General features: G+C 39.6%; 2 protein-coding genes across 4 annotated transcripts; both read left to right on the forward strand.

Moving 5' to 3' along the window:
• Positions 1 to 349: 349 nt before the first annotated feature.
• Positions 350 to 9,861, forward strand: C1H7orf57 (chromosome 1 C7orf57 homolog). The gene is made up of 6 exons (XM_059489719.1): positions 350 to 515; positions 752 to 860; positions 987 to 1,149; positions 6,344 to 6,456; positions 7,533 to 7,669; positions 9,797 to 9,861. Exons 1-6 carry the CDS (start codon positions 350 to 352, stop codon positions 9,859 to 9,861), a joined length of 753 nt encoding a protein of 250 aa, XP_059345702.1.
• A 6,207-nt stretch (positions 9,862 to 16,068) lies between these two features.
• On the forward strand, positions 16,069 to 27,728 carry UPP1 (uridine phosphorylase 1). Of its 3 annotated transcripts, none has more exons than XM_059479449.1 (8): positions 16,069 to 16,102; positions 18,652 to 18,717; positions 21,498 to 21,615; positions 22,103 to 22,261; positions 23,271 to 23,385; positions 23,839 to 24,048; positions 25,474 to 25,620; positions 27,053 to 27,728. In XM_059479449.1, the coding sequence occupies exons 2-8, from the start codon at positions 18,665 to 18,667 to the stop codon at positions 27,190 to 27,192; spliced, it is 942 nt and encodes a 313-aa protein (XP_059335432.1). In that variant the 5' UTR covers positions 16,069 to 16,102; positions 18,652 to 18,664; the 3' UTR covers positions 27,193 to 27,728. The 3 variants fall into 3 exon arrangements, with proteins under 3 accessions (XP_059335432.1, XP_059335439.1, XP_059335423.1); XM_059479456.1 differs by lacking the exon at positions 16,069 to 16,102 and adding an exon at positions 16,314 to 16,338; XM_059479440.1 differs by lacking the exon at positions 16,069 to 16,102 and adding an exon at positions 18,205 to 18,299.
• Positions 27,729 to 27,866: the final 138 nt, after the last annotated feature.

Consider the following 27,866-nt stretch of genomic DNA (forward strand, 5'->3'; position numbering starts at 1 on the left):
CCAAAGGCTGAAGTGTCTTCTGTTGTCTCATGTGCCTTTCACTGCTTTTGATGTGTCTTTGGAAATAGTTTTCTGAATAAAGACGCATGATCCTCTATATGAGAGCACATTACAGAAAACTTGAATGTTGTCTCAGAACTGAAACAAAAGTGTTTTGCATCTGATCTCTAGAAATGGCTTGTGCTACATCCCCCAGAATAAGCAAGCCTTGTCTTTTTTCTTCACGATGAAATATGGCACCTCCTTCGTGTTCCAGGTGGGCTCAATTTGTTAAGTTGCCTGAAAAAGGGATGTTATCAGTTAACTTTTACCATAAATATTTTCCATTATTGCAGGACAACAATACCCCATGGCACTGAAACAACCAGAGAAGAGCCCACTTCCCTCCCAGATTCTGGGTCTCAGTGACCTTCCAAGAGCTCCCCATGAAGTGCCACGGCCTGGGTGCCACAGGAAGAGGATCAAAGAGACTGATTCAGCCTATGTCAGGCTGGCAAAGCAAGGAGGCCGACCTGGTGAGCATCTGTCTTGCTTCTTTGGTTTTCCTTTGTTTTCTTTGGCTTTGCTTGACTGCAGTGTAAAGTGCTCGTAGATGCTACAGAAGGATCCTCTGGACTTTTGAAATAAACTTGTGGAAAAAATGAGGAAACTAATTTATTCCTGACAAAACAGCAATCTGAAAACAAAGGTAGTGCTTTTGCTACTAGATAAGAAGTGAGAAAAGTACTGGCTTTTGTCTTTTTCTCTCCAGACCTACTGAGGCACTACACTCCTGTGGTAATGAAGTCCCCTCCAGCAGCATATGCTGCCCCTGACTGGTTCACACACTGTGCCAGTCCTGCAGGGATTGAGAAGCCACGGTAAGATTGCTGGGGCCCAACACATCTTGGCCTCCCTCTTCACCTGTTAACATTTCTGAATGCTTCTGTACTAGAGTGCAGGATTTGTATACCTTGTACAAACAAGCATTAAATCTTTGCCTGCAGGAGCTGTGCTTCCTCTCTACCAGATTTTATGGTTCACAGAGAGTTTGTGGCTGGTGACCATCATGGTAAGAGTTATGAGAGAAGAAGAGGGCCTTTTGAGTTTGATACAAAAAATGTTTGGCAGCGGGAAGCTGAGGACAAAGAAAATGCAGAGAAAAAGAAGGTAGGATGGAGAGATATGCTGTGATGATGCTTTATTTGTAGAGCTTGTGAACACATCTCTGTTGCTTCTCAGAGGAGGGAAGCTGCAATCCACGTTTCTGTATTCCAGAATCAATTTTTATATTGCAGTTAGAGAACAAAAAGAAAGACGTTTTCTTAAGTGCTGCAGGTGTAGTGTGAAAACCAGAAATGCAGTTTCCCATCACATTAAATGGTATATATACGTCAGTATAAATAAAAAGCAGCAGTTCATTTTTATCTTATGCTTTATTTCCCCTGCAATTCATTCTGGGTGAAGAGACATCTTGTTGTTTTTTTTTTTTTTTTTCCCTATCATAGATTTAAGGCACTGAAAATAAAAACTTGACCTGCTGCTGTGCCTCTTAAAGGAATTCAACTAGGACCGAGAGGAAGTTCTCTTCCTCACTCCCTTACTTAAGAACCAATTATATTCAGTGCTCTAAGGATCAAAGTTAACTCTGATAAAAGTAATTCAAGCCCATGTGCTGACTTGTAAAGTGGAACTGAGGGTCATTTCAACTTTGAATGAAACTGGGTCTCAACCAAACTCCACCAGTCATGTACTTTATTTAGGACTAAATACAAAATGAATGTATGTTATATATTCAGCTCAGATTGTGAATATGCTGAGGCACTCATATATAATCTGCACTATTCTCCTGGAAGCTGAAGTTTTGCCTAAGGCTCTAAAACTACCAAGTCTTTTTCTGTAAGTTTAGGTGCCTGGGAAGACAGATTTTGTGTTGGTATGTTTAGCTCTACTTCCACACCACCAACTCTCATTTGGCTGTGCTTCACAGTACACTGAAAGTGTATCATGTATCTTGGAATATCACATGGTGCTTCTTTCACAGCTACTTCTTGAATATCCTCTTTTGAGAAGTTTCTATCCCATGCTCTTAGGAGCCTTCCAAGTGAGACAATGGAACTAACCCTACCAAAGAGTCTCAATTTTAGTTTTTCACCATACAACTTGTATGTTGAAAGGTAAGAATAATGTATTCCAAAACACCACAGGCAAATTTCTAAATTTCTCATTTATTTGATTTCATGATGACAGCAGCAGCAAGCTACCTCAAGTATTTCTGGTAGTATGAGACTGAATGTATTGAAAATATTTTTCAGTCCAGTGTGACTAAGCAGTTATTCAGAAGAGACATGCATGATGCAATTGTGGAGTTAAATCCCAAAGGGCGCACTTAGGAACAAGAGCAAAACCATTTAACCTCTTTTGCTTAGTTTGGAAAACATTGCTCCCAAGTGGGCCTTTGCTCTGAAAGTTTAAGCCTTTATGCTGCTTTGTTCTGAAGTATTAAAATCTCTGCTGGTCCTTGTGGTTATTGCTGTGTAGAGGACTGGAGATCCAGGGGACCATTACATGGGAATTTTGCAAATCAGCAGAGTATTAGTGCATGAAGGATTTGGCCTTTGTGCTCATGGCAAAGTAATGGACTTCTGGCCCAGGGAGAAGCAGCCCATGGAAATCTCACAAGGCTTACTAAGACCAAGTACAAGGTCCTGCACCTGTGATGGGATAACCCCTGTTATCAGCACAGGCTGGGGGATGAGCAGATCCAGAGCAGCCCTGCCCAGAAGGACTTGGGGGTGCTGGTGGATGAGAGACTGGACATGACCCAGCCATGGGCACTCACAGCCCAGAGAGCCAAATGTGTCCTGGGCTGCATCCAAAGCAGCGTGGCCAGCAGGGGAGGGAGGGGATTCTGCCCCTCTGCTCTGCCATGGTGAGACCCCACCTGCAGGGCTGCATCAGCTCTGGGGTCCCAGCATAAGGAGAGCAGAGAACTATGAGAGGAGTTCAGAGGAAGGCACAAAGATGACCAGAGGAATAGAGCAGCTCACCTGTGAAGAAAGGCTGAGAGAATTTGGATTCTTCATCCAGGAGAAGAGAAGGCTTTAGGGTGACCTATTTGTGGCATTCCAGTACCTGAAGGGACCTGTGAGAAAGATAGAGAGGGACTTTTCACAAGGGCATTAGTGATGGAACAAAGGGGAATGGATTCAAACTCGAAGAGAGTAGGGTTAGACTAGATGTTAGGAAAAATTTCTTTACTGTGAGAGTGGTGAGGCACTGGCACAAGTTGCCCAGTGAAATTGTGGATGCCCCATCCCTGGAAGTCTTGAAAGTCAGGCCGGATAGAGCTCTGGGATATCTGGTCTAGTGAAAGATGTCCCTGTAGCAGGAGAGGTGGAACTAGATGATCTTTAAGCCAAACTATTCTGTGATTGAGTGATCCTTTTGCCTGTGCATATTATGGCCCAGCTGGGTTGGGTTGAAAAAAATGTGAACTTTAAGAAGGGAGGTCTGTAAGGGTGGGAGGTCAGTAGGAGATGTCATCAGAACTTGCATCAGCATTTGGCAATATCCCTGCAGCACCACCAATAAGATTGCTCCTTCATCTCCAGACTCCTCTCTTTCAGGCACTTGTCTGAAATGTCTGTGTACAGATGCATATGTACTTAGCTATGTATGTGCTGCTGCAAAATGGTTGCTCATGTGAGGCCAGGATTTTACCTCAGAGAGAGATTTGAAATTTTGTCCTTGATCACACAGCAGCCAGGATTTCATCTAAAGGCTTTTATCTTACCGTGCTGGCTGCAGATATCCATTGTTCTTCATATACTAGCCAGACACAGTGCATATTCTATGTCGTGTTTCTTTAATCTGTATTTATAATAAACATAGTAATTTTTACAGTATATTGTTGCCATCTCTTCACAGAGGGAGAAAACACTTTAAAGCAAGAAAATGTCCTGTGTAGTTTGTAAAAAAATGCCCTGTGCGGTTTATCTGGGAAAATTGATGGCTGCTAATAAATAGACTTGTCAAAGGGGAAAATCCCCCTCAGCTGTAATCATTGAAGTGTAGTGGCACAAGAGTCTGCTTTTAATGCTGAATTTGCCCAGCAAAGTAACAAAAAAGCACCTCGATGGATTGCAGGTGCCCTCCAAAGCCAAATTCTGATTTGTTCCATTGCTACTTTTGTTGTTAATTAGTTTACTTGAACAGTAGGGATTGTTTTGATCCCTGCAGTATAAGCTAGCCTCTCATTTAATGCCAAGAAAGGCAACATTTAAAAAAAAGCTCTTGCTTGCAGCTTTCAAGACTTTTCTCTTTGTTTTCCTCTCCCCTTTCTTTTCCTTGACTTTATTTTGGACAGTTTGAACCTTTTTCTGTCTCTAGTCAAAATCTCTCTGGCTTCTGCTCTCCCTTTGTCCTTTAATTAACTTTTTAATTACTAGAGCTCCTTTCCTTGTGCTTCTGTTTGATGCCAAGAGGGAAATCTCATCTCTCTCCATCTGCTATTTGTTTATCCTGACTATCAAACTTTGTGTTTCTGTGTTGAGCATTTCTGAAATGTAAAGCACAAGTAGGCTGCTTCAGCAAGCACTGTGAACAAACTTGAAGAGCAGTTCTGAGCAGCTAACGTGGTTTTTAACCTCCAGGCTGGACAAAGACCCTCCTTTTCATCTCACATAGCTGTCTCTGATATCACTGCATGCCCTTGCTGATCTCATCTCATCTTTGACAAATGTCCCAGTCTGACTCCACTGAAGTCTGAAGGGGTTTCAGCACTGACTTTGCATGTGCTTGCATTGACATCCTGGCTCAGAATCGGTACAACTGTCTGCCCAGGCTTCACTTTCTTGGAGATAATAAAAACCACATTCTCTGAACATTCAGATCTGCTTTTTCTTTGTGCCTTCCCAATTAGTTCATTGATTAGATGTGTTCAAAGGCCATTATACTTTTGTTTGCTCTTTCCATACTCGCTGCGCACAAGCTCCTTGAGAAGTCCTTGGTGCATTTGCATTTTGGAATCTTCTCCTTACAGAGATTTTCATGGGTGTTCTGTAGTGTCTGAAATCCAAGTGTGACTGCTGTTCATGCATCTAATTTTTGCACTTCATATTTTTTTGCTCTGTTAACTGTATTGCAGTATCTATGTCCACATAGGTGGAAAGTATTTTTATCTTTAATGTACTTGTAAATTTACAGAGCAATACATTTCACTTTTAGTCACTCTGTCCTGATTTTTTTGTAAATAACCTGCAAATAACATCTCTTATTCCATGGGGCACTCTTCTGTGTTGCATGTTTAAAAAAGAAAATGGTCAAATAATATGTAGGTTCTAACTATAAGGATATGTAGGTGTAACACAAAAACTTTGTTAATAAGCTTTGAAAATTCTGTGCTATCTTCAGGACTTCCCCCTTTTCCACTTTTCTTTGTGCAGTGATGGAAGTTGTAAGTAGTTTTTAAAGATGTTTTGGGTTTTTAAAACTCAGAATTTCTTAGCAACTATTAGTGGAAAATATCTGGGAGTTGTTAAGGATATTAATTTCATGCTTTGATTTGAGAGGGAGGTAAGTTGACTCTTTAGTAGCTGTTGATTTTGATCAAAGTTAAAATAAAGAGCTTTGGTATGTATTGCTCATGTTTCTCCACTACTTATTGGTTTTCCAATTTTGGGGTCTGGAGTGAGTGTTGTCTTTCCCTGGCTCTCTAGGTGTCATCTTTCAGTCTTTTAGTCAACACTGAGTTTCTTTACCTGTCATTGGAAAGATGATAAAAGTAAAATAGATTTTTTGTTGTAGGCTTCCCTATATATATAATATATATATATATATATATATATATGTATTTGTTTGAATATCAAACCTCTAATTAATATACCACAACAGTTTTCTTATTATATAGGATGTTTTATGCTTTTTATTAAAAACAAAAACCAAACAAACTAAAAAGGAAGTAGCAATTAAACCATGAGTTAATTTCTAGTTTTCCTGACTTTAGTAAGACTGGTCTGTTTTCATATTCTTCATACGGAGAAATGGACTAAGAGGAGAAGTTGCCATGGATAAGTTTGAATTTGAAGCTTAATTTGAAGTGTACTGTGAGGGAAAGGCTTGTGTAGAGCACATTCTGGAGAGAGCAAGCAGCTAACCTCATGTAGAATAACTAACTAAGGGACTGCTTTATCTTTTGTTATTCCTCAATAATCCATTACTTGTACTTAATGGAAATAATGTAGATAAGACATGGAAATTTGAACACATTTAGGCCTTTAATATCACCCTCACTTTTGAAGGCTATGCTATCATATAATCTTCTTGTTCATTTTTTTTCATAACTCCTTTTCTTTGAGCTAAGATTTCTCTAACACAGGTAAAGCTTCCACCTATAAGCCCTAAATATCCAAGCAGAATGCCAACTGTTTCTACAAAGGAATTTAGTGGAGAAAATAAGCTTTCCTTGCCACCCATGTAAGTAGTACATTTATGAAAATCATTGAACACCTAAGCCTGCAACTATTCGTGTATATGAGTAAAATTGCTCCCTGTGAAAATGCAGGACTTAGCAGATATGTGTATGGTCCTTGTGAATCTTTATTGCTATTAAATTTGCTACTATATGTGATGCTAAAATGGTTTTAAAAGCTTCTGAAGCAACTAAAATAACAGTACTTTAACTCAGAAAATTATTCTATATAACTTTGTGTTAGGAAAACTGAGCATAGAGTGGCACATCTTCATGTAGCTGAATTTTTTTGTATTCTAGATTGGGTTTTTTCTTGATACTAGTGAACAGGTGAAAATGATAATCTACATCGTCAATTCTGTTAGTGTAGGTTACAGAGAAACAAGTAGGATTGACACTTTAAGGAAAGACATGAACTGTAGCCTTTATAAGGTCATACAGAGCAAAAATACTCTCATGAACAACTGAAAGAGGTGGTTTAAGCAAATTTTTATGTCATTTGTGATGTGATGTAATCACATCATCAGCTCTGTGTGCACAGCTGAATTGTTTCAACATACTTTGTCTGAAAAATTTATTGCTCAGTCATCAGTAGTCCTAGTATGTTTTAGAACTATGGTAATGCTGCCAAATAAGTGATTAAACTGTCAAATGAATTTAACAGAAAATTTGTAACATAATTTCACTTTTGTGCACCACAGAATGAGTACTGTCAGTCTTTTTCATTTACACATTCTTTTGCACATTTTGTCTTTAAGACAAGAACTGTGCAAGAATTATACATGTGAAATTCCAATGAAACAGATGTCTCTTCTCATGTAAATTTGAGTACTAAATCAGGCATAGTTCTTTGCTTTTGTTTATTTTTGGTTTTTCTTCTTAGGTGATTACACATAGAATATATGTTTTGTTATTTATAAATAAATTATAAGGCTAGAAATCGTTATATTTTAAAATTGATGTTAAATTAGAAATAAATTCTAATATAACACCTTCTCTGTGAAAAATATGATTTTTCCATCTAGCACCCATTTCTGTTTACTTTTGCTTTTATTTGCCTTTAATATGTTTGTATTTACAGGCCTGCTGAGAGAAAAATTGAAGCAGTAAATTTTAGCAAATTAATAAGTAATGGTTATGGGACTGACTGGTTGCAGCAGTGTACTGGATGGGAAAAAAAGATTGAAGAAACATCAGAAAATAGTGATGACTCTGAAGGTAATGTTATTGAAAGCTGTTTCTTTTAAAATGAGCTGGGCTCTCGAGGTAACAGCAGAGGGCAGCCTCAGTATTTGTGTGGCTCTCTGAATATGGTGAGACACACTGAATTATTGTGCTTACTTTACAATACTCTATGACCAGCTAAAGAAAGGAGTGCCCCTGTTTGCAGTCAGTGAAGGCAGGCGCTTTCATGGACTTTTTTCATCTCTACAATTGCAGTGTGCTCTGTTCCAATCCAGGGCCTTCTGTGTTCTGATCCAGGGGCATCTCTGTGATGTGTTTCCATAAAATGCTGCAGAGACACAGCCATCCTGCCTAAATTTAGGCAGACTGTAAAATATGTGTTGCCTCCTTGTTATGAATATTCTTTTGCTCCTAATATTTTTCCAAAAGCTTCTGTCACAAGTGTCATTGATACTCATGTTTAAGAAATAGAGCACTGCTTGTAGAAATTTGTCAAAATAAATATATGCACATTGTTAAAGGCAGTGGAATTTCAGCAGTTTAAGAGAAAAAAGTTATCCAATGTCATGCTTTCAAACCTTACTTTATCATGCACAATAGTAATAGCTGTGAAATACTTCACTTGGAAACAAATATAAAGGTTAAAGGGTGGGAAAATTTCTCTTACTTCTGTCTAAGACTTTTTGCTTTGATAACCATGTTGGCTCTATCAGTTTTCTGTAGCAATGTTTGGAAATGCTGTTGGATCTCCCATTCCATTTTTTTTTTAAATTTGTTTCAGGGAATCCTTTTGTATATCTTGGCCTTGATATATTAATGTATGAAAGTCTTAGAGGCCAGGTATTTTAATTTTTCTGACACTTCAGCTCTAAATGAAGTGTCTAAATGAATTTTTGTGTCTTCCATTAATGTATCTACAGTGTTTTTTTTTTTTGTTGTTGTTGTTGTTTTCGGTTTTTTTTTTTTGTGTGTGTGTGTGTGTGCAAAACCTCTTCCTCCAGGTGAGTATCAGGAGAAAACAGGGAACTAGAAGTTATATGGTTTTGTTCAGAAGAAAAAATGTCATAAAACTACGGGATGAAGCCAGATCTCGGTCTGGATCTGAAGGAGAATGCATAACCTTAGAAGCCACTTTTCAAGTTAACTTAAGTATCCAAACTCTGATCATACAGAGGATGCTGCTTTGAGAGTTCAGTGACCCAATAATTCAATCATGAAGTCTAAAAGTGCTCTTCCTTAGCATGAAAGAAAATCTTGAATATTCTTCTTTGTTTTCAGATTCTATTCAACTTTCTTGTGTGCTGACATTTTTCTTTCCCATTACTCTGAGTAAAATTAAAGGGGATTTCAAAATCTCAAATTTCCTTAATTTGGTGATAGTTGATTTCTTAAAATGTATGCCTCTAATGAGACATCTGAGATATAAAGAAAAGTTGAAGATTTTTCAGAGTAAGCATGAAATTGGTTGGGTTATACCACTTAGGCAAAAGAGAAGAAAATGGGTACTCTGTAAAGGCTTCTGAAAAGTCAGTGTGCTGTATAGGTTGACATATAGATACATCTAATTTTTGAGTTGCTTTTATTTTTCTTTTTTTTTTTTTTATAGCGTGATACCTGCTTTGCTTCTATTGCCTCTGTTTGCAATCATAGCTATTCCAATTGAGATTGATTCTGTATCACAGTGTAAAAGGAGATTGCTTTTAATGCTCTTAACAATATGGTTTCATCCAGATGTGTGTCTTCCTTCAGTTTTGACTGTGTCCTTTTCATTCTTTTATGGTGATTGCTGACGGTAGGGCTTTTACTTTTTTTCCCACTCGTGTACTTTTTTCTCTTCATCCAAAGCAATTGGCAGCATGAGCACCTTGCAGCTCCTTTTTGAGATGGAGCTTTCTCTGTTCTTACTTGCACAGAATACATAGGAAAGACACATCAGGAAGGAGATACAACCCATTCCATATGTAAATCTATAATCCCTTTGTTTTGGGGTACAGATTTGCAAATTTCTTAAGTAGCTTGTATATCTTGTTAATTCAAAATTAAAAGTAGTGGAATTTATGTGTATTTTGACATGAGGAAGAAACCAAAAATTTTAGCTGACCTTTTTATTAATATGGTTGAAGTTACTCTGTGAACTTTAATATTTTTTTCCTTTTGCAGATTCAGAACACTCTGAATCACCACCTGCAAGCAATGAGTTAAAAGCCACCGTTTCAGGGATGTAATAAGTAACTTGAAAGATTCTTGGGGAAACTAAAGCTTTGTATTGCTTATTTAGCCCACTATTTACATGTTGGCTAGATTCTTTTTGTAACTTAACGCATCCCTGATTGAGATGTTTGCGAGATGGATGAACTTCCTTGGGCTTGATTGCAGCAAATTTTGAAGAACCGACAACAGCTGTCAGTGCTTAGTCCTAGACCTTTTCTTAATGTAATAAACAAAGCTAAGCTGAGGTTTTCTCCTGCACAAGACTCCTGCTGCTTTGCTGTTCTCAAACAGGATTACCATATTGCTGCTGACTTGACTAGACACAGGCATGCTATTGATGTGCACAAATCAAGTTTCATTAGTTAAGTACAGCTGTACTCATGAATTATGCCACAAAGAAAGGTGAAGGGGAGCTGCATGGTATGGGATGAAATGTAGCTAGAAAGAATTGAACTGGTATAGATATTTGCAGTAAAAAAAGTCAAACTTTTGCTGAAAAGAGTGCTTCTTCATCCCAAAAGCACGTTTGAACAGCCACTCAGCTTTCTAGGACAATTCTATTGCTGTGCCTGCTGCACAAGAACTTGTTGATCAGTCATAGTGTTCAGCTACATAATTAGGGTCTGGTGGCATTTCCTGGTATAGTCTCATAGTATAGAAGCTGAATCATGGATTAACAGTTCTATGGACTCAGCTATCTATGATGTTAGCACTTTCAGCTGTTAAATAAAAAAAAAATCTATCCTGAAGTCTTGACTGCAGCAAAAATATTATATGCTAGATCACTGTGTTTATTTGCACCAGCAGAAGTTTGTACTTTGAAATAGCAATGTATAAATGTACTTTAATATTTTGAAAAAGTTAAGATACACTGATATTTCAATATCTACTTGGATTAGGATATATCCCTGAAATCTTATTAATAATGAAATATTGATTATAAAGTCCACTAGAAAGTGGGTGCAATTTCATTACCGTGCCTTTTGCTAATAGCATGGAAAGCAAACTCTTAGTTTTTAGACTTTCCTCTTCAGAATTACATTCTGTACATTTTACACCTTTGAATCGAAGTCCTGTTAACTAGATTTCTTTGAACAGAATGTTTAGAGTATTTGGTTTAATACTGTTTCTTTAGAAATTTCATGTAAAAATTGATTGGAAATAGGTAAACCATTGCTAATCTGAGCCCTCAAAATTTTCAGCGAACTCTAGAAATTTTGCTGTTGATGTTGTTAGACCTAGCACCTGAGTCCATCTTTGCTATCCATTATTTTGAATAATTCAACTAAATTGTATTTTAAAAAATAAAAGGCTAAGACATATGCAAATGCTTAAATGTACAGTTATTGGGTGCAAATTTTTCTAAATATAAAAAAAGCTTACATCAAGCTGTAACTTTAGTGGTGTGTGAGATTAATTACCTTGTATCTGTTTTCACTTACAATTTGTGTTGTGAATTATATCCAGATACATTGAAACCACTAATTTTGAAGTGAAAGCAGAGCTTTTGGGGAAATCCAGTTTTCTAGGCTACCCTTATCAGGGGATGCCAGCGTTGGAGCCCATAGCATTAAAACCTGACCAGTTGTGGTGTGTTGACTTTGGCTGGACACCAGGTGCCTGCCAAGCCTCTCTATCACTCCCCTTCCCAGGTGGACAGGGGAGAGAAAATAAGGTGGAACAGAACTCATAGGAGTGACTCCAGTAAAGGGCAGCAGAGGTGGTGAAGGTTTGAGAAAGTAACCTTGAGGATCAGCTGAAGGAGCTGGGGTTGTTTAGGCTGCAGAAAAGGAGGCTCAGGGGTGACCTGACCACCAAGTGCCTGAAAGGAGTTTGTAGCCAGATGGATGTAGGTTTCTCCCAGCCAACCACTGACAAAATGAGAGGAAACAGCCAGGGGAGATTGAGGTTGGACATCAGGGAGAATTTCTTCACTGAAGGGAGGGTTAAGCATTGGAATGGGCTGTCCAGGGAAGTGGTGGAGTTACCATCCTTGGAAGTGTTCAAGAAGCAGCCATACATGACCGTGCTATGGCTTTGTTGACAAGGTGGTGCTCAGCTGAAGGTTGGGCTTGATGATCCTGGTGGTCTTTTCCAATTTAAATGATGGTCATTAATGTGTATTCAGCTTTCATTAGTCAAGCCAAGGAGAGCTTTGATTTGCACTGATGGTCAACTGAATCTGAATGGATCACAGTTTGAATACTGCAAGTTAGAATATTAACAGCCTGAGATTTCTCTTCACAAGAATAGGAGGATGATTGTGGAATCTGTGCATTCAGAATAACAGAGAGCTGCTCCAGACACATAACCTGCCTGTTCTCCAAGGGACATGAAGTCAAAGTGGTGTAACAAATCAGAAAGCTCCAGCTGAACCCAGGGGTGGAAGTGTGCTGCTTGAATTCACCTTATCGCAGTAATCACGTTGTTCTATTTGCTTCTGAGTCAATGCAGTCATGCAGTTGGCAGTTTTCAAAGCCATCAGCAGTTCCATGTAAAAGTGGTGGAAACTTCTGGCTTTCCATTTCTGTTTTTCAGAGAAATGCCAAAGTCAAAAGCTGGGTATTTATTACGAAATCTTGCCTTATTGTTTGAAATGCTGAAACATTTGTTTCATTGTCTTGTGCTCTATTTCTGCCCTGAATGCCTTTAAGTAGTGAGAGTTTTTTCTTTTTTTTGAATACTGATTGCTTTGCAAGCCCAAAGATAAAACAAAAGTGCAGTTACATTTTATGAATTGCATCCAAGATACTGAGTATGTGAATGTTTCTAAAAGAGAATTCCAGATAAAGATTTAACAATAACTTGTCAGTTTAGTGACTGGAGACTAATTTTCCTTTTATATACTGCCATTTCACTGTAGTGAACTCTAATATATATCTAATACACAATTCTAACCACTTGTGTCTTTTTGGACTAGACTACAATACAAACATGCCTCCAAAGATCAAGGGTCCATATTCATTAACTTTCTTTGTGTAGCAATACAAACAAAAATTCAATTACCCCATTTTAGATGCTTCTGAAGCATCTAAAATTCCCTTGATTTAGGCTTATCTATTTCTTAAATACTATTAACTGTGCTGAATATGCAAGCTGAGTTGGAAAATATGTAGGATTAAGCCCAATTTCTTTCTGTAAATAAATAGCTTCATATTCTTGCTCTTTCCTGCAGATATTTTTTCAGAATGTAGTTATATATTATGCTATATTGTGGGAGAAAAAGCATGAAATAGAAATAAAGAAGTTCAGTCTTAGCACATTTTGTCCTTCTATTAATAGCTGTCATGATACAAAACATCCAGAATAACTGAAAAATCAAAATGAAGTGGGTAAAACAGCTGCAGTGAATTATTTGACCAATTGACTGTGAAAATGGTTTATGGTGAGCACAAGGGAGAATACATTTGATTATGACAGACAGCCTTATTTTCCATAGCTCAAATTCTCACCCATGCAATAGAAAAACCTGAAAACGGACACCAGTCGCATATTGTTGTTATTACCCCAGTATGTGGCTGTGTATTTTTCACCCTTCTAAACGACATTAGTATCCTTCCCACTAAAATACAAAATGGAATGAAAACCCAAACACTACACTACAAAACCAGGAAGCTAAAACAAGATTTAAAGTTTTTTAGTGAAAACTGAGAGCAAAGGTTACTACCAGTTATTAGACTCATAGAAATGCATAGATTATTGAACATTTCAGACAAGGTCAACTATAGTAACCTTATTATTATATACAAAAAAGCAATTTACATTGATTCTCTTAATATATAGCTGAATGGAAAATTACCTGAAATCTAAAGCAGACTTTTCTCTGGATCCTGAGTTGAAGGGGTAGGTAATATTCCTGTTTAAAGGAAAAATTTATTCCAAAGAATTAAACACTCTTCTAAGGTGTTTGTCCACTCCTGTAGCTTGGAAGTCTTGACATATATTTAAAGAACAGGAAAATGGGAGATGGATTAGGAACCTGTTCTTCTGTTTCATCCACTGGAAATCTAAACAAGCTGAACAGATGACGTTTTTCTGAGTTTGTTGAGCAATTCCTCTTGCATGTTGTTCATGCCTAGAAATGCATCTGTGCAAGGAATCTCTCTTTCTTATATTCCCATTCAAAGTCCTTTGGTGTGAGATAGGATATGAATAAATTTTACTCTAAATGCCCTATACATGATTTTTAAAAGAAATACATCTCAGCAATGCCTTATGCCTAATGTGTTTACTGTGCCTTCTGTGTCCTGAGGCACAGAAAGTTCTCTACCATGAAGATTTTGGTTGCTCCATCTCCCAAGTACTCCCTACTATGACAAACTACAGAGTGGTTCTGGTGTGAAAACTTACTTTTAAAATTGCATTGCAGGATTGTGGGTTTGGTGCTTTCAGTTACTGAAACAATGAACATGAACAATGTTAAATTTACGCTTCCAGTAGCCGAAACCGTCTCTGCTCTTTTCTCGTACCGCGTTTGCTGTGCCCACATGTCCATGAGAGTGGGAATATGGTGTGTGCACACCGACTGATGCACGCAAGGACAGAGAGACACAGGCACCGAGCCGACTCTGCCATCCTTGGCCGACACCTGCATCTGTATCTGTATCATCTGTGTTATAAATTGTTATAAATGATCAAATTGGGGGCCAAATTTGTAAGAAAATTTAGCAATGATTTATTAGATTGTCAGCAAAACAGAATTTCGAAAAACAACCACCACAGCCAAGAGTCAGTGTCGAGCCCGGGTTCCGGTGCTGGGTGAACAAATGGATCTGACCCCTGAATGTCAGAGTCTCCCCCTGTTCACCTCGACTGCTTCTCACAGCAAGCTTATATACAGTTTATTTTGCCCGGGGCAGAAATGACTGAGTGTTTCTTTGTATCCCTTCACATGCAGAACTGGGGCCATACATGTACAGGGTTAGACAAAAGTCTGGTTCCAGGTGTCCAGATGATGTCAGAGCACTCCGGAGAAGTTGGCATTCACATGTAAAGGGTGGCGCCGGTAGTAGATGCAATCTTTGAAGTGCAGATCACTCTTGAGTGCCCCGGACATTCCAGGGAAGTCAGTCATCATGGCCCAGGAAGGTTCCATTCATACATTAACAGACTTGATATAATCTTAACGTTGTCCAGGAACTAACGTTGTCCAGGGTGGTCAAAAGACATAGCTTGGATTTTACAATATTTTATACATAAATAGCATGAATTATCTCCACCATATACTACATAAATGATCAGTCGTGAGCCAAATTGTCAAAAATTGCGAAAAGATTTATTAATCTTTCTGCACGACTGAATTAAGGTCTTTGAAACCACCACAGCCAAAGAGACAGCTTCGAGCCTGGTATCGGCACTGGGTGAACCTGGATCCGGCCTCTATCACATCGGATCCTACCCCCTGCACGAGACCTGCTTCTTATGGAGAGGTTTCATACGGTTTATTGTGCCCGAGGCGAAGGAGTCCCAGTTTCTTTTGTTACTCTTCACATTCATAGCTGTTTCTTTCAGTATGCAGAGCTGGACAAAGATCGTCTCCAGGTGGAGAGTCAGCGTTGATGGGCTCCGGGGAAGCCGTATATTCAGATATATAGTTCTGGCGTTGCTGGCTATCTTGATTGATGTAATCTGCAGAGCGATGATCGCTCTGAGGCGGTTTCCGACGACTCGAGATACCGATGATCATCGCCCTGGAAGCGTCTATTCTCACGCTAAAGCGTCGAACGTTATCTTAGCCGTGTCCGGGAATTCTTTGGAATCTGAATAGACATCTGCTCTCTGGCCGTAGGTGGTCAGAGACACGTTTCGGATTTTACAATCTTTATAACATACACTCTTTAACAGCATGAATTATTTCTAACGTATATTACATCTGTATCTGTATCTGTACCTGTACCTGTACCTGTACCTGTATCTGTATCTGTATCTGTATCTGTATCTGTATCTGTATCTGTATCTGTAATCTCCATGATAAGGTCCTCCCGAAGGCCGGTGCCCTTGGCAGCAGCTCTCCCGGCGATGCCCGGAGCCCCGGGCTGCACCCCCATCTCTCTCAGCATCACCGCCGCAGCCGCTCGCAGTGCCCGCCCCGGATCGCGGCGCTCCTTCAGCCTCCCCGGCGCGCAGGGAGTTAACGGGGCCCGGGGCGAGGCGGTGCCGCCGCTGGCGGGATGTGGCTCGGCCGGGATTCCCGCAGCCCGCCCGCGAACAGCGAGCCGCTCTCCGCGTTTCCCAGCGGCCGATCCCGCTGCCCCGGTGAGAAGCGCGTCCCGCCGTGCGCCCCGGCAGCCGCGGCCCGCTCCCGGGCGGATGGTGGGATGCCCGCCGTGTCTCCATCCCTGGACGGCGGGGGCGGAGGGTGGGCAGGGAAGCGGGGGCGGCGGCGGCAGGCGTGGGTCCGGGCGAGCGCTCCTTTCTGCCGGCGGATGGAGCCGCTTGCTCGGTCTGCGGAGCCGGGGGAGCGCCCCGCCAGCAGCGAGGGGACCGGCAGGGTAAAATCGATTTTGCAGCTCTTCCTGATGATGGACGAACACTGAACAAGAGCTTTTCCGGCTGAAACCATTGGCTGTGGGCTTCCTTCAAAAATAAGGGATGGCAGGGGGAAATGAGACATGGCAGTTATAGTGGATTCTGCGTGGGTTTAAAGCACCAGTCTGAGGATTTCGATGCGTAGATGATATATTAGGAAGAAATCTTTAACTCACTGTCTCGCTGAGTACGGTGAGACACTGAAACACTTTGCCCAGGGAAGTTGTGGATGCCCCATCCCTGGCAGTGTTTAAGGACAGGCTAGATGAAGCTCTGAGCAATCTGATCTACTGAAAAGTGCTCCTGCCCATGGCAGAAGGGGTGGAACCAGGTGATCTTTAGGGTTCCTTCCAACCCAAACCATTCTAGGATGTGCGCACACCTTAACACAGGCTGTGCCCATTCTTTATCTGAGCCCTGCTTGGAGCACATTATTGTTGAGCATCAGTTTTAACTTTGACTGAAGAAGACTGCTGAAACTTTTGACATGTCTGTAAAAATTTCCATTTGGTTAGACAGCGTGAGAGTTTTGTGGTTTTACATTAACTGGTAGCTTGTCAACAACTACCTGATTGCTGTCAGGGTCTACCATGGGAAAGCTGCTTTGTGCTCGCTCCGTCCTTCAATTCCTGCCAAGGCACCTCCAGCTGGGTGCTCTTGAGGGGGTAAGCTGGACCTTTGGACTGTCAGAACTTTGTTCTCAGCTTTTTGAAGTGTATTCACTTGTGTGCCTGTGTACCTTGTGTGCCCGTGTCAAGTGTACCTGTGATTACTTAGGGGATCAGAACCCAGAACAATTAAAAATCTTGTGGATGCTTAATACTGTGAAAAAGAGATGGATGAATATCCTTGATTTATTTGCAGCCATTTTTCTTCTTGCTACATGAAAATCATTTTCCTGTTTCTTCTTCCTAGCTTCTAACTCCTCTTTATCAGGACTCGTGGCACTGCAGGAAGAAATGATGTATTTTTCCTGTGATGTGTGTGGTATGTGGTATTGCCCAGCAGTAGCTGACTATACTTCATACCACTGCAAGGAAGTGTTGTTGATTGTAAATGCAACTTTTATACTTCCCCTCCTTGATCATAGATGGTTGCATACTTTTGGTATACCTAGTACCTGCAAATTTGGGTCTACTTAATAAAGGCTGATATTTTCAATGAAGAAAATGAATTGTCCTTATAAATTTTAATACATTTCCATTATTCAGTGGCTTTTAACTGGTAGGTCTCTTGTTCATTTTGTTAGGTTGGGCACACTTCATTAGAAAAATCACATATTATGTAATTCTGTTGCAAGATCAGTTTCTTCCTGTTTCCTTGTGGTGTAATCCTGGGATTTTTAAGGATTACAGTCCTGTCTCTGTTATAATCTCTGTGCTGTCAGGCCCTTCTTAATGGAGGGTAGAGCAAAATGTTATGATTCAATACTTCCTATAAGACACTCCCAGAAAGTACCAACTTCAGCACGTAGCCTTAGTCACTTCTGAAAATAATAACGAATTAATCATCCTATAATTATAATTCTGTCCTCAGACCAGCAGGAAAGCCTCAGTGATACATTTGTCTATTTAAATGTAAAGAAGAATGCAGCAGGGAGAAGGTTTTGCATATAGGTTAAGGTAATGGATCAGAAAAGAAGGTATTCAGGATAGAGGATAAGCTGAGAGCTGTGGCTTTTTGAAGCTGTGTTTTAGTTTCTGGCTCCTTGCTTTATGCTGAAGTGAAAGCAAAGGGAAAGAAGTGCTCTTAAGGTCAGTAGGAGGAGTTTAATGAGGAGGATATTATGAGTAAGATGCTGCCTGGGCTTGGGTTTCAGGTGTCTGCCAGGTAGACCTGAGCTTTGGAGACCTGGAGCTGGAGGTGGAAGGGGCGTGAAGCTGGTTCAGCAGTCGCTGTTGTTGGCAGGTGTGGAGGAAAGAGGGTGAGTGATTTAGCAGTGAGACTTGCCTCTCTGTGGCTGGTGAATCTGCAGCTGCTCACCCCACAGAACAGAGGTAGTGGTGAGGTGGGAGTTGCAATAGCAAGGGATTAATTTAGGCTTGGGGGTTTGAAAGTGGTGATGCTCAGCTGTAAAAATTGTAGATGATAATTTTGCTCTTTTTGCTCCAGTTATAAAAGCTGTAGTGTGGCTGGATTATTTGGGGAATTTAATATTCATGGTAGTTGTCATCAATACAAAGTTTCTTTCTCTGTTAGTGCTTCCAGCTTTACAGATGGGACTATTCTGATGCACTTATATATATATATATTTTTTTTTTTTAATATAATTCTAGGTATAAGACATACATGGCTCCTGGTTCCTCAAATGAGAAGAAATCTGATGATGGACAGGCTTCAAAGTAAGATTGACAAATGAATTATTTTGTCCAAGTTTACACTTAAATTTCCTCCCCAAACTCATTACACACTCATTTAGTTTAAGATAAATTTTATGATACTAGTGCCAAGTATCCAGTAGCAGATCTTTTGACAATTGGATGCTTTATTGCTTTACCACACCTATACAGAGGACTTTGCTGGTGAGCCATTTGAACTTCTCTCAACAGTGAATACTTCAAAGCAGGGCGATGTTTTCATTTATTTTTATTTTAATCCAATGAGCTGCTGAAATGCTGATTTTGGCTGCTGCTTCAAGAGTTCAAACAAATATTTCAATGTGTTTCTCTAATCCTTACTTTAAGCTTATTTTACTAAAACCTGCTACATGCTTTTTTTGTCTGTGGAATTGTATTTTACTTACACCCTTAGAAGTTGTAGGTGCTTTACAACAGATTTAGGGAAATAAATATTCTGCTCCTGAGCTTTGCATGCCAAGGATTTTTATCAAGCAAACTTTGCCTCTCCTGTAAATCCATGGCATTGATCTTACATACACATATCTAGATGCTAGTTTTTATTTCTCATTTTACCCCAGGGTCCAAGTCTGCAATCAGATGTGTGGATTAGCTGAGCAAGTTGGTGACAGCCCCTCACTGTGTTGAGGCTGTGGGTCAGAGAATGCTATTGGTGGGCTGTGATATGAAAAAGTGGAATATAGCTACTGATGAGGAAGGAGGTTGTGCTTTGGCCAGGCATGAGAACAGTGGTGTTGGCACATATCTCATTAATTCCCTTGAACTTTTGTTAGAGGCCTTGCCTTTCCCTGATTTATTTCCTGGAGAGAGGCTTTTATTGCAAGTGTTAATTAAAAAAATGGTTTTTTTTTCCAAATCATAGCCTATCCTATTTGTATGTGACAACCATTCCAATGGACATCAGATACTGGATCTGCATTAGTGAGTGGCCCAGTAAATAAATGTAGAGAGTCCCACAAAACTGAACAGGAATAATTCAGGGGAGGCAACCTAGAAATTCTGCTAATATGAGCTGGTGAATTCCTAGGTTGTCTGTGTCTTCATGACAAGCCATAAACGTGCTCTTCAGTTCTCCCTGAGTCAAACAGGTCTCTTGGAAGGAAGAACAAAGGCAGCCAAAGAATTTGGTTCCACTTCAGGCAGGATTTGTACGAAGAGAGGCAAATGGAGACCATGGGAGATGGAAGGGAATTCCTACTGAAGGGTGAATGGACTGGCTGCCTGGGTGGGCAGCTCTTTCTGTTGCTGAGGGTGATTGTCTGTGGTGGGCAGGGACAGATAGGGTGGGTTGGCATGACACCTCTTTCCTTGGTTGTGCAGCCGTTACTGGATAATTAATGATGCTGGAGAGAGACCATCAGGAACAGAAGAAATTGCTATACTCAGAATATCTGGGTTGGAACTATTTGGTTCTGAGGAACAGTTCAGTGACCTCAGCACGGGCATCTTGGCAAATGTAGATTTCCTTCATCCTGCATAGGTAGATAAGGCATAGGAAGTAATGGAAAGCATAGGTCCTTTCTGCCTTATCTCCCTTCTGGAGAGGCATTAGAAGGCAGATAAGATAACTTTGTGACTGAGACCATCTAAAATAGTGCTAAACACCTCTATTTAGGCTTCAGAGTTGTTCCTAAGTTGTCCTAATGATTTTTTGAATGAAGTCCAGTTGAAGTCTTTTGTTTGTCTCCTCTGACAAAGCAGTTTGAATTTGCTGAGCCATGCTGTGCCTCCACTGAGCCTTCATTAAATTATTAAGTCATCTTCTTGTGTCTGGAAGCTATTTACTGCTTGATTTCATCTCTCAGAAATTACTTTGAAGTACTGGCCAGTGTTCTGCTTAAGCTTGTTGACTAGTCTTTCCTACCTGTTTCAATTCAACTTAAAACATCAAGCACAGAAAGCAGACGTTTTATAAATCATTCAGCTTGTTTAGTTAGTCCACTATTGAATTTTCCATGAATGTGATCCCACAGGCCAAGTAGTTCAGGTTTCCCTCCTTGTCCTGTCATTTGCCGTCTCTTCAGACAGATTAATTTTTATTTTTCTTTTAAGATGTGTCATTTCTTTACAAGAGGCACTTAGGAAGAAGTGAATTATTTTTACCTCTTCTTCTCTTTTCCTTTTTCTTGAATATTTTTTTTCAATTCTATGGTTTTCTCCTTGCTTCAGATCTCCACTTTTGTCTTTTGTTTTTCAGATCCTCTGTACCCTTGTTATCAGTTTCATGCCATAGGGTTTTTTTTCTCCTGTCTGTATGACAGAGTAAGACGAAGTGCCAGAAATCTAGTTTGTGCTTGTCCATAAAGCTGAAATCATCCTGTCCTTCTCAGGTGGCTGACAGAGTTTCAGTCAAAACAGAGGTCAAGCTTTGCTTCTCAGCTTTGCTATAGATTGCCTGTATAATATGGTGGGTTATTGACCATTCCCTGGTCCTGCTCCCATTGCTCTGCTCACCATAAAGACCTACTATGGTACCCAGTTTTAATACTATTTAAGAAAATTAGATAAAAATTAGGTAAGGATTGCACTGTTGCAAATGCATCTGAACGTCTGCGCTTTTCTACAGCAATTTCATCCTGTGTTTCTGGATTTAGGGTTTCTTTAACACAATGTACAAGGAAAAAATATAGAATAATTTGTATGTGTGGCATTTCCCAACTTTTGACTACTTGACTTTGAAGAATTGTCATCTGTTCAATGTTTGTATATATTCTATATATATTTGTATATATTCTATGTGTTTCACAATGCTGCTCTCATGGTAGAGAGAATTTTATTCATCTCTGCAACCCTCACCTGGAGAAAATGAAAGAAGACATCCTGTACCATTTTGCTCTTGGGACCGGTACCCATGATTTTCCAACATTGTTTGGGGATGTAAAGGTGAGATGCTTTGGTTTGTTCAGCAAGCCTGAGCTTTTCTGCAGAAGGTGAAAGTGTAGCTGCCTTCAGAATAAGACTAAATGTGTCAGTCTACCAGGAATACAAAAGGGGAAAAATTTTGTGGGTTCTTGTGATTTTGCTATCCAACAGAGCTGAGGGTAATCATTTTTGACTATCTCTTTTCATGCAGTAAAAAGGCAAATGTTATAGGGTCTATTCAGATACCACTTTTGTTTGTTGGGTCTTCATATCAATATTTGTCTTTCATTAGTTTAAACAGGGTGAAAGCATTTGAGTCCTGTAGACAGCTGAGTTTTTCCCCATAATTCTTCTTCATGGCATTTTAGAATGATTAAGAGGAGCACCATATCTGGGGATAAATCTGTGCTAACTGAAGGCGTTTGCATACTCACATTGTTCTTTGCATGTTCTTTGACACGCGGAATCACGCAACTGACTTTGTTTTGTTGAACCCTGTCCACCCCAGTTTGTGTGTGTTGGAGGAAGCCCTTCCCGGATGAAAGCTTTCATTGCCTACATAGCAGAGGAGCTGGGGCTCGGGAGCCCCGGGTGTGACTACCCCAACATCTGCGCGGGCACCGACCGCTACGCCATGTACAAAGTGGGGCCTGTGCTGTCCGTCAGCGTAAGTGCCTCCCTCCTCTGACACGGGACATGGGCCAGTTTTGATGCTGCTCAAAGCAGAAAATTTGAATGCATGTTTCTTTTAAATACTTCACAGTCCTAAACAGTCTGCTCAAAATAGTGCAGTCAGCTAATTAAGGATTCTTTTTAGCCGTTTTTTTTTAAAGGTAAAATCTCTTAATAGCTTTGCTCCCTCTTGCATCCCTTTTTCCTCAGTGTACAACTGAGGTGTTGCAGGAATGGCCTCGCATATTTTTTGAGCAGTTCCTGTTGTCTCATCCTTATTCTGTACCCTGAAATGGGGGAAAAAAGTCACTTGGTGCATGCATGTGGAGTATTGCGAAAATGTCTGTACCACACCCAGATCTATGTATCTGCAATGGCACTGTCAAATGTGCTTAAGAGTAGTATTCCATGGGACTGGTGGTACCAACCCAGGTATGCATTTTAAAGAAATTCATAGCTTCAATTTGTAGATAGAATTACATGCTTCAATTGCAATTGCAAAACTGTAGTATTATTTTGCACCCTTTCTTGTAAGCTGTAATTATCAGAGTATTGTGCAAGCTAATGTGGATTTATATTTGCTGAATGTCAAGACTAAACCATGGTGTCTGTGTTTTGAAGAAAATTAACTATTCACTAGCCTTTCAGGTTGGTGGAAAATCAGAGTGGGGTTTTTCTTGTGTTTAGGAAATGCTCCGTGATGAAGTGCTTTTGTCAGCTATTGGGAAAGGACACTCTATACTTGTGAGAATGTAAATGTCCTGTAATTCATGATTTTTGGAAATACTGTATTTCATCCACAGTCTGCCAAAGCTAGTAGGAGTCTATTTGTAGGCCCTTTCAGTATTCTTCTGTAGACCCAGAGGTTGGGGTTTTTTTGGGAGTGAGTTAGGTGGCATTTGGGAAAACAGCATCAGGCAGGGGATAATGTCCAGCTGTTTCTTCCACATATATTTTGTGTTGTGTATGTGAATGTGGAATATTAATTTTTATTTCCTTTTCAGCACGGCATGGGCATTCCTTCTATTTCAATCATGTTGCACGAGCTGATCAAACTGTTGTATCATGCCAAGTGCTCCGACATAACCATCATTCGCATCGGCACCTCTGGTGGAATAGGTATTTCCCCTCTTGATTTCTTTCTTCCTTTCTGCAAACCAAAGTGTCTTTGCAGGAGAGTAAAGCATCTCTCTGCATGTAAGATACTAATGGTCAGAGCAGTTTTCCACAGGAGATGTTTAATTTTTCTTTTGTGATTTTGAAAGTAAAGGCAATGTCTGCTTTTGCATAGGGAAAATGCACTTAAAGATCTGACAATGTCAGAAGAAGGACATTCCTGTCCTGTATGTAAAATATAAGAAGTAAGCAAAAAAGGAAAAAATTCATTATTTCAGAAATTATTTGTAATAATAAACTGAAGCAGCTAGGCATGGACAAAAAATTCTCTTGGTGGATTCAGAGGCAAAATCCTCACCTTTAAGATAAGCAGGGTTGGGTCAAGATGTATGTTTCATATCTGGAAACCACTAGTTAACTGCATTGTGAAGGGATATCTATTTCCTTTTGCTGCAGGTCTGGAGCCAGGCTCAGTGGTTATAACTAGGCAGTCTGTCGATGCCACCTTCAAGCCTCAGCTGGAACAGGTTGTTCTGGGAAAGACAGTAATTCGCAGCACCAACCTGGATGAACAGCTGGCTCAGGAGCTGATGCAGTGCAGTAAAGAAATTGGTCAGTTCAATACAGTCATTGGAAACACCATGTGCACTTTGGATTTCTATGAAGGTAAGTCTGGTGATAGACTAACAGAAGAATATTGGTAAGCAGCAATAGATAAATATTGAGTAATATATAATATTAAGCTTCCAGTTCACTAACAGAATGTGTTCCCTACTCTGGCTTGTCTCACAAATCTCAATTAACCCATCAAGCATTGTACTTAGCAGTTGGCTGCATCAAACTTTTAATTTTGTGGAGATTTCTCCCCAGCTTTAATAGATCTTCTGAAGTACATATAGTCTACTATACACTTCTCATGTACCTGTCAGGTGTATTTGTCACAAAATTTTGTGATTTATTGAAGGATCTTAGGGGATTAGAGGAGTGGGAATTACTTGTGAGTTGTTTAGAGTTGGTTTTCTTTGCACTGGTGAAGTATCTAAAGCAAATATTTTATGAAAAAAGAGTTGGAACTTGTTTTAGTTTGAGCAAAGCAGTGATCAGACAACCAAGATAAGTTGCTGAGTTGTGTCAGTGCAGCTATGTAGGAGACACAAACGGACAAGGCCTATTTTGGACAAACATACAGGCATTCAGGTGCTTTTCTGATCTCCCAAATCTAGATGTTCATTCAGAAACCTTGTGAGAACAGACTGTAAGTGCCACCTCGTCCCACTTTCTCTGTCTGCTGCTGAGTAGGTGACAAATGATCTTCATCGATGTGCTCCAGCTTGGGCAGAAGCACACAGTGTAAGTTTGTGTATCTCAGGCACCAGCCACAGGTGCAACCAACACTAAAAATGTGTCAGGGATGTTTTCAACTCATACAGCAAAAGCTGAGAACAGGATTGAGGACAAAAATTTGCATCTCCCAAACCCAAGAAGAGACTGAGTAAAATACAGTGTATTTCAAGTCTACTGCACTTAGCCTGCTGCTGTCTTGTCTGTAGGTGATGTTCTTAAATAATTTGAGTGAATTTTTTCTCAAAATTTACAACAGTAATAGCTAGTTAGCTTAAAAGACTCTAAATCTCTTACTTTGGAAAGCCTCTAAGTAATAAAATGTTCATCCTTTTAAGGTAGAAACAGGACAGCATCTTTAAGCCTGGTAGTTTTATTAGACAGCGATTAAACATATTAAAAATACAGCTCTTTCATAAAACTTAAAATTTCTGGTGGAATTTTGGTACTTGTACGTGTGGGAATGTACAACATACATTTTCCTGTTTGTGAATTTGAGAATTGAAGATGAAGAAGACTAATTAAGTTACCATGATTCACCAATTACCACTAAGTTACCATGATTATAAAGAATACAAATAATATGTATACGCTCTAGCAATAGCTAAGAATCACTTTGTCCTATTTGTCTTATGCACAAAAATAAAGTCGTAGTAAAAGCTGAGTACTGTATGGAGGAGACTGTAATAACTGGGTGTTTTCAAAATTGAATTTGGTCTGTGATTTCATCACTCTGAAATTACTTTCTAGGACAGGGCAGGTTGGATGGTGCAATCTGCTTATATGATGAAGAAGAAAAGCTGCAATATTTGAAGAATGCTTATGAGTCTGGTGTGAGAAACATTGAGATGGAGTCTTCTGTATTTGCTGCAATGTGTAATCTCAGTGGTGTCAAAGGTAAACTAACTTAGTCACTTTATCCTAGCTATAGGAAATTTTCTGTGTTGCAGGGGGTTTGTGGCTAAAAACTGCAAAGGAATGTTTACATACCTTCTGCATGTATACGTATAAAAGATATTTCTGCCTCTAGTTTTGTTTCTATCATTTTTTTTTTGATTTGCATCAGTTTTGTCACAACTTATCATAATTCCTCATGCAGTTTTTACACAGTTTACTTCTGTCATTTGCTATTTCAGCCCATGGCAACCATGTAAATCATTAAAGTACGTAATTACCCTATGACATTCATTTATTTTCTCCAGTTAGCTTTGAAGTTTACAGAAAGCAACTGCTTAGTTCAAGCAATCAGATGTTTCTCAGATCTGTATATATGTAACTATACTCAGTTTCTATACTTTCATATCAAATGGAACACATAATTATTTTCTGTAGACTTAAGACTATGATTTTTAAACAGTTGAAGATTTTTAGTAGCATCATGAATAAACCATTCCAAATCATAAAATGAGTTAAATTTTTTTAATGCATGCTAAATAAAAAAGGGAAATTAAAAATATAATACAGTATCTTTCTTCTTACCATATTAACTGTCTTCTCTCACTTTCCTTAGCAAGGAATATGCTGATTTAAAACACTGGTGTTTCTCAAACTACTTTTAGATTGAGGAAGTCAAAATGATGAAATATAAGCAAAAAAGCCAATGGTTATATCAAATACACTGAGTTCTTACTGGCTTGAAAGGGATTAAAAACTCAGCCAGTACTATCCCTGAGCAATTCAGGAGGCCTTTGGCTGTCTCTGCTTTGTAGGTCTCTAATATGTATTTACTGTTTGTGCTCTGCAAATTGCCACTGGCAGAAACCCCAGACAGAGCAGAGTTACAGGGTTGGGTGACAGACCTGAGCTTGAGTGAAAGGAAGGGTTTTGCCTTTGGGGCTCTGATGGCTGAAAGGCAGCACGTGAGCCTGAGATGATCCTTGGGGTCCTCATGTGCTTGCAGTGTTCCCTGTCCATGAATGTGGAGGCAGCTTATCTGCTCCTTCCTGAGGGATGGCGCTTCAGCACAGGCACTCAGGGCAGGACTGCTAGAACCTTGTGCCAGGCACTTCCTGCCAGGCATGTCCTGGGTACTTGTGAAATGTACTTCCTATCAAGGAAAACACAGGAATTGTGATATAACAATAAGTGTCTGCAGCTGCCTGAGAGCTCTGTCTTTATTAGTGTAGCAAGCGGTTCCCTTAAACTATTTCTACCTTGTGTCATCCACAGCATGCTAGTCCCCTAGCATCTCATAGTATACTGCACACTTTTTTGGGGTTTGTTTTCTCTTGTATTTCTGTTCTTTAAATTGTTTGTTCAAATGCTTATGCTTTTGGACTGTAAAACCTAAGAGTGTCATTCCTAACTAACGCTATCTTTTAATTTCTAGCTGCTGTAGTGTGTGTCACTCTTCTGAACCGACTCGAGGGGGATCAAATCAGCAGCCCACACGATGTCCTGGTGGAGTACCAGCAGAGGCCGCAGAAGTTAGTGGGATATTTAATTAAGAAAAGTCTTGGGAAAGTATGAAATAGCCATCTCATGTTTTAGAGAAGGAGAAGGCCCTTGTACAGTTCTGGTCATGGTTATGACTTCTGTGCATTGCAGGTCTTTTGCCTCAAAGTAACTCACAGCATTCCGTGTGTCAGTGGAAGTTAATCATTTATGTCGCTGCTCTTTGGGAACTGAATGTGCTGAAGGACTTCACTTAAGGTTTGCTTAGTTATGCATTGCTGGATAGAAAACTCACTTTTCTGAGAATTTAGAAAGCAGATCTGTTGTGAAGGACAAGGCTGTGATAAAACATAAAAAAACCTATTTAACTCTGCTGTAAAGGAAAAACTAGAGAGAAAATCAAACTTTAGGGCCAAGTACATGCATACCAGCAAATGAATTTAAAAATTTGAATAATTTTCTTGTTCTTATAAAAAATTATATGAGTTATAACTGTCTTTGTTGCTTCACTTGTAAATAAAACTTAAAGTGAATGCAGTTTATTTTTTTTTGCAGAATTTGACAAATAAACAATACTATTTTCATATATTAAAATTTCATGAAATTGCAAAGTGTGGGACTGAAGTTTCTAACCATTAAGCACTTGACACTGAGCTGTTGAATGGCTGTACTGCCTCGATATCAATCCAGCAATATTTTAACTAAAGAATTGAATCAATACCCAGGAAATATTTATGCATTAAGTAATT

This window comes from Ammospiza nelsoni, chromosome 1 (assembly GCF_027579445.1).
Source record: "Ammospiza nelsoni isolate bAmmNel1 chromosome 1, bAmmNel1.pri, whole genome shotgun sequence".
Lineage (NCBI taxonomy): Eukaryota > Metazoa > Chordata > Aves > Passeriformes > Passerellidae > Ammospiza > Ammospiza nelsoni.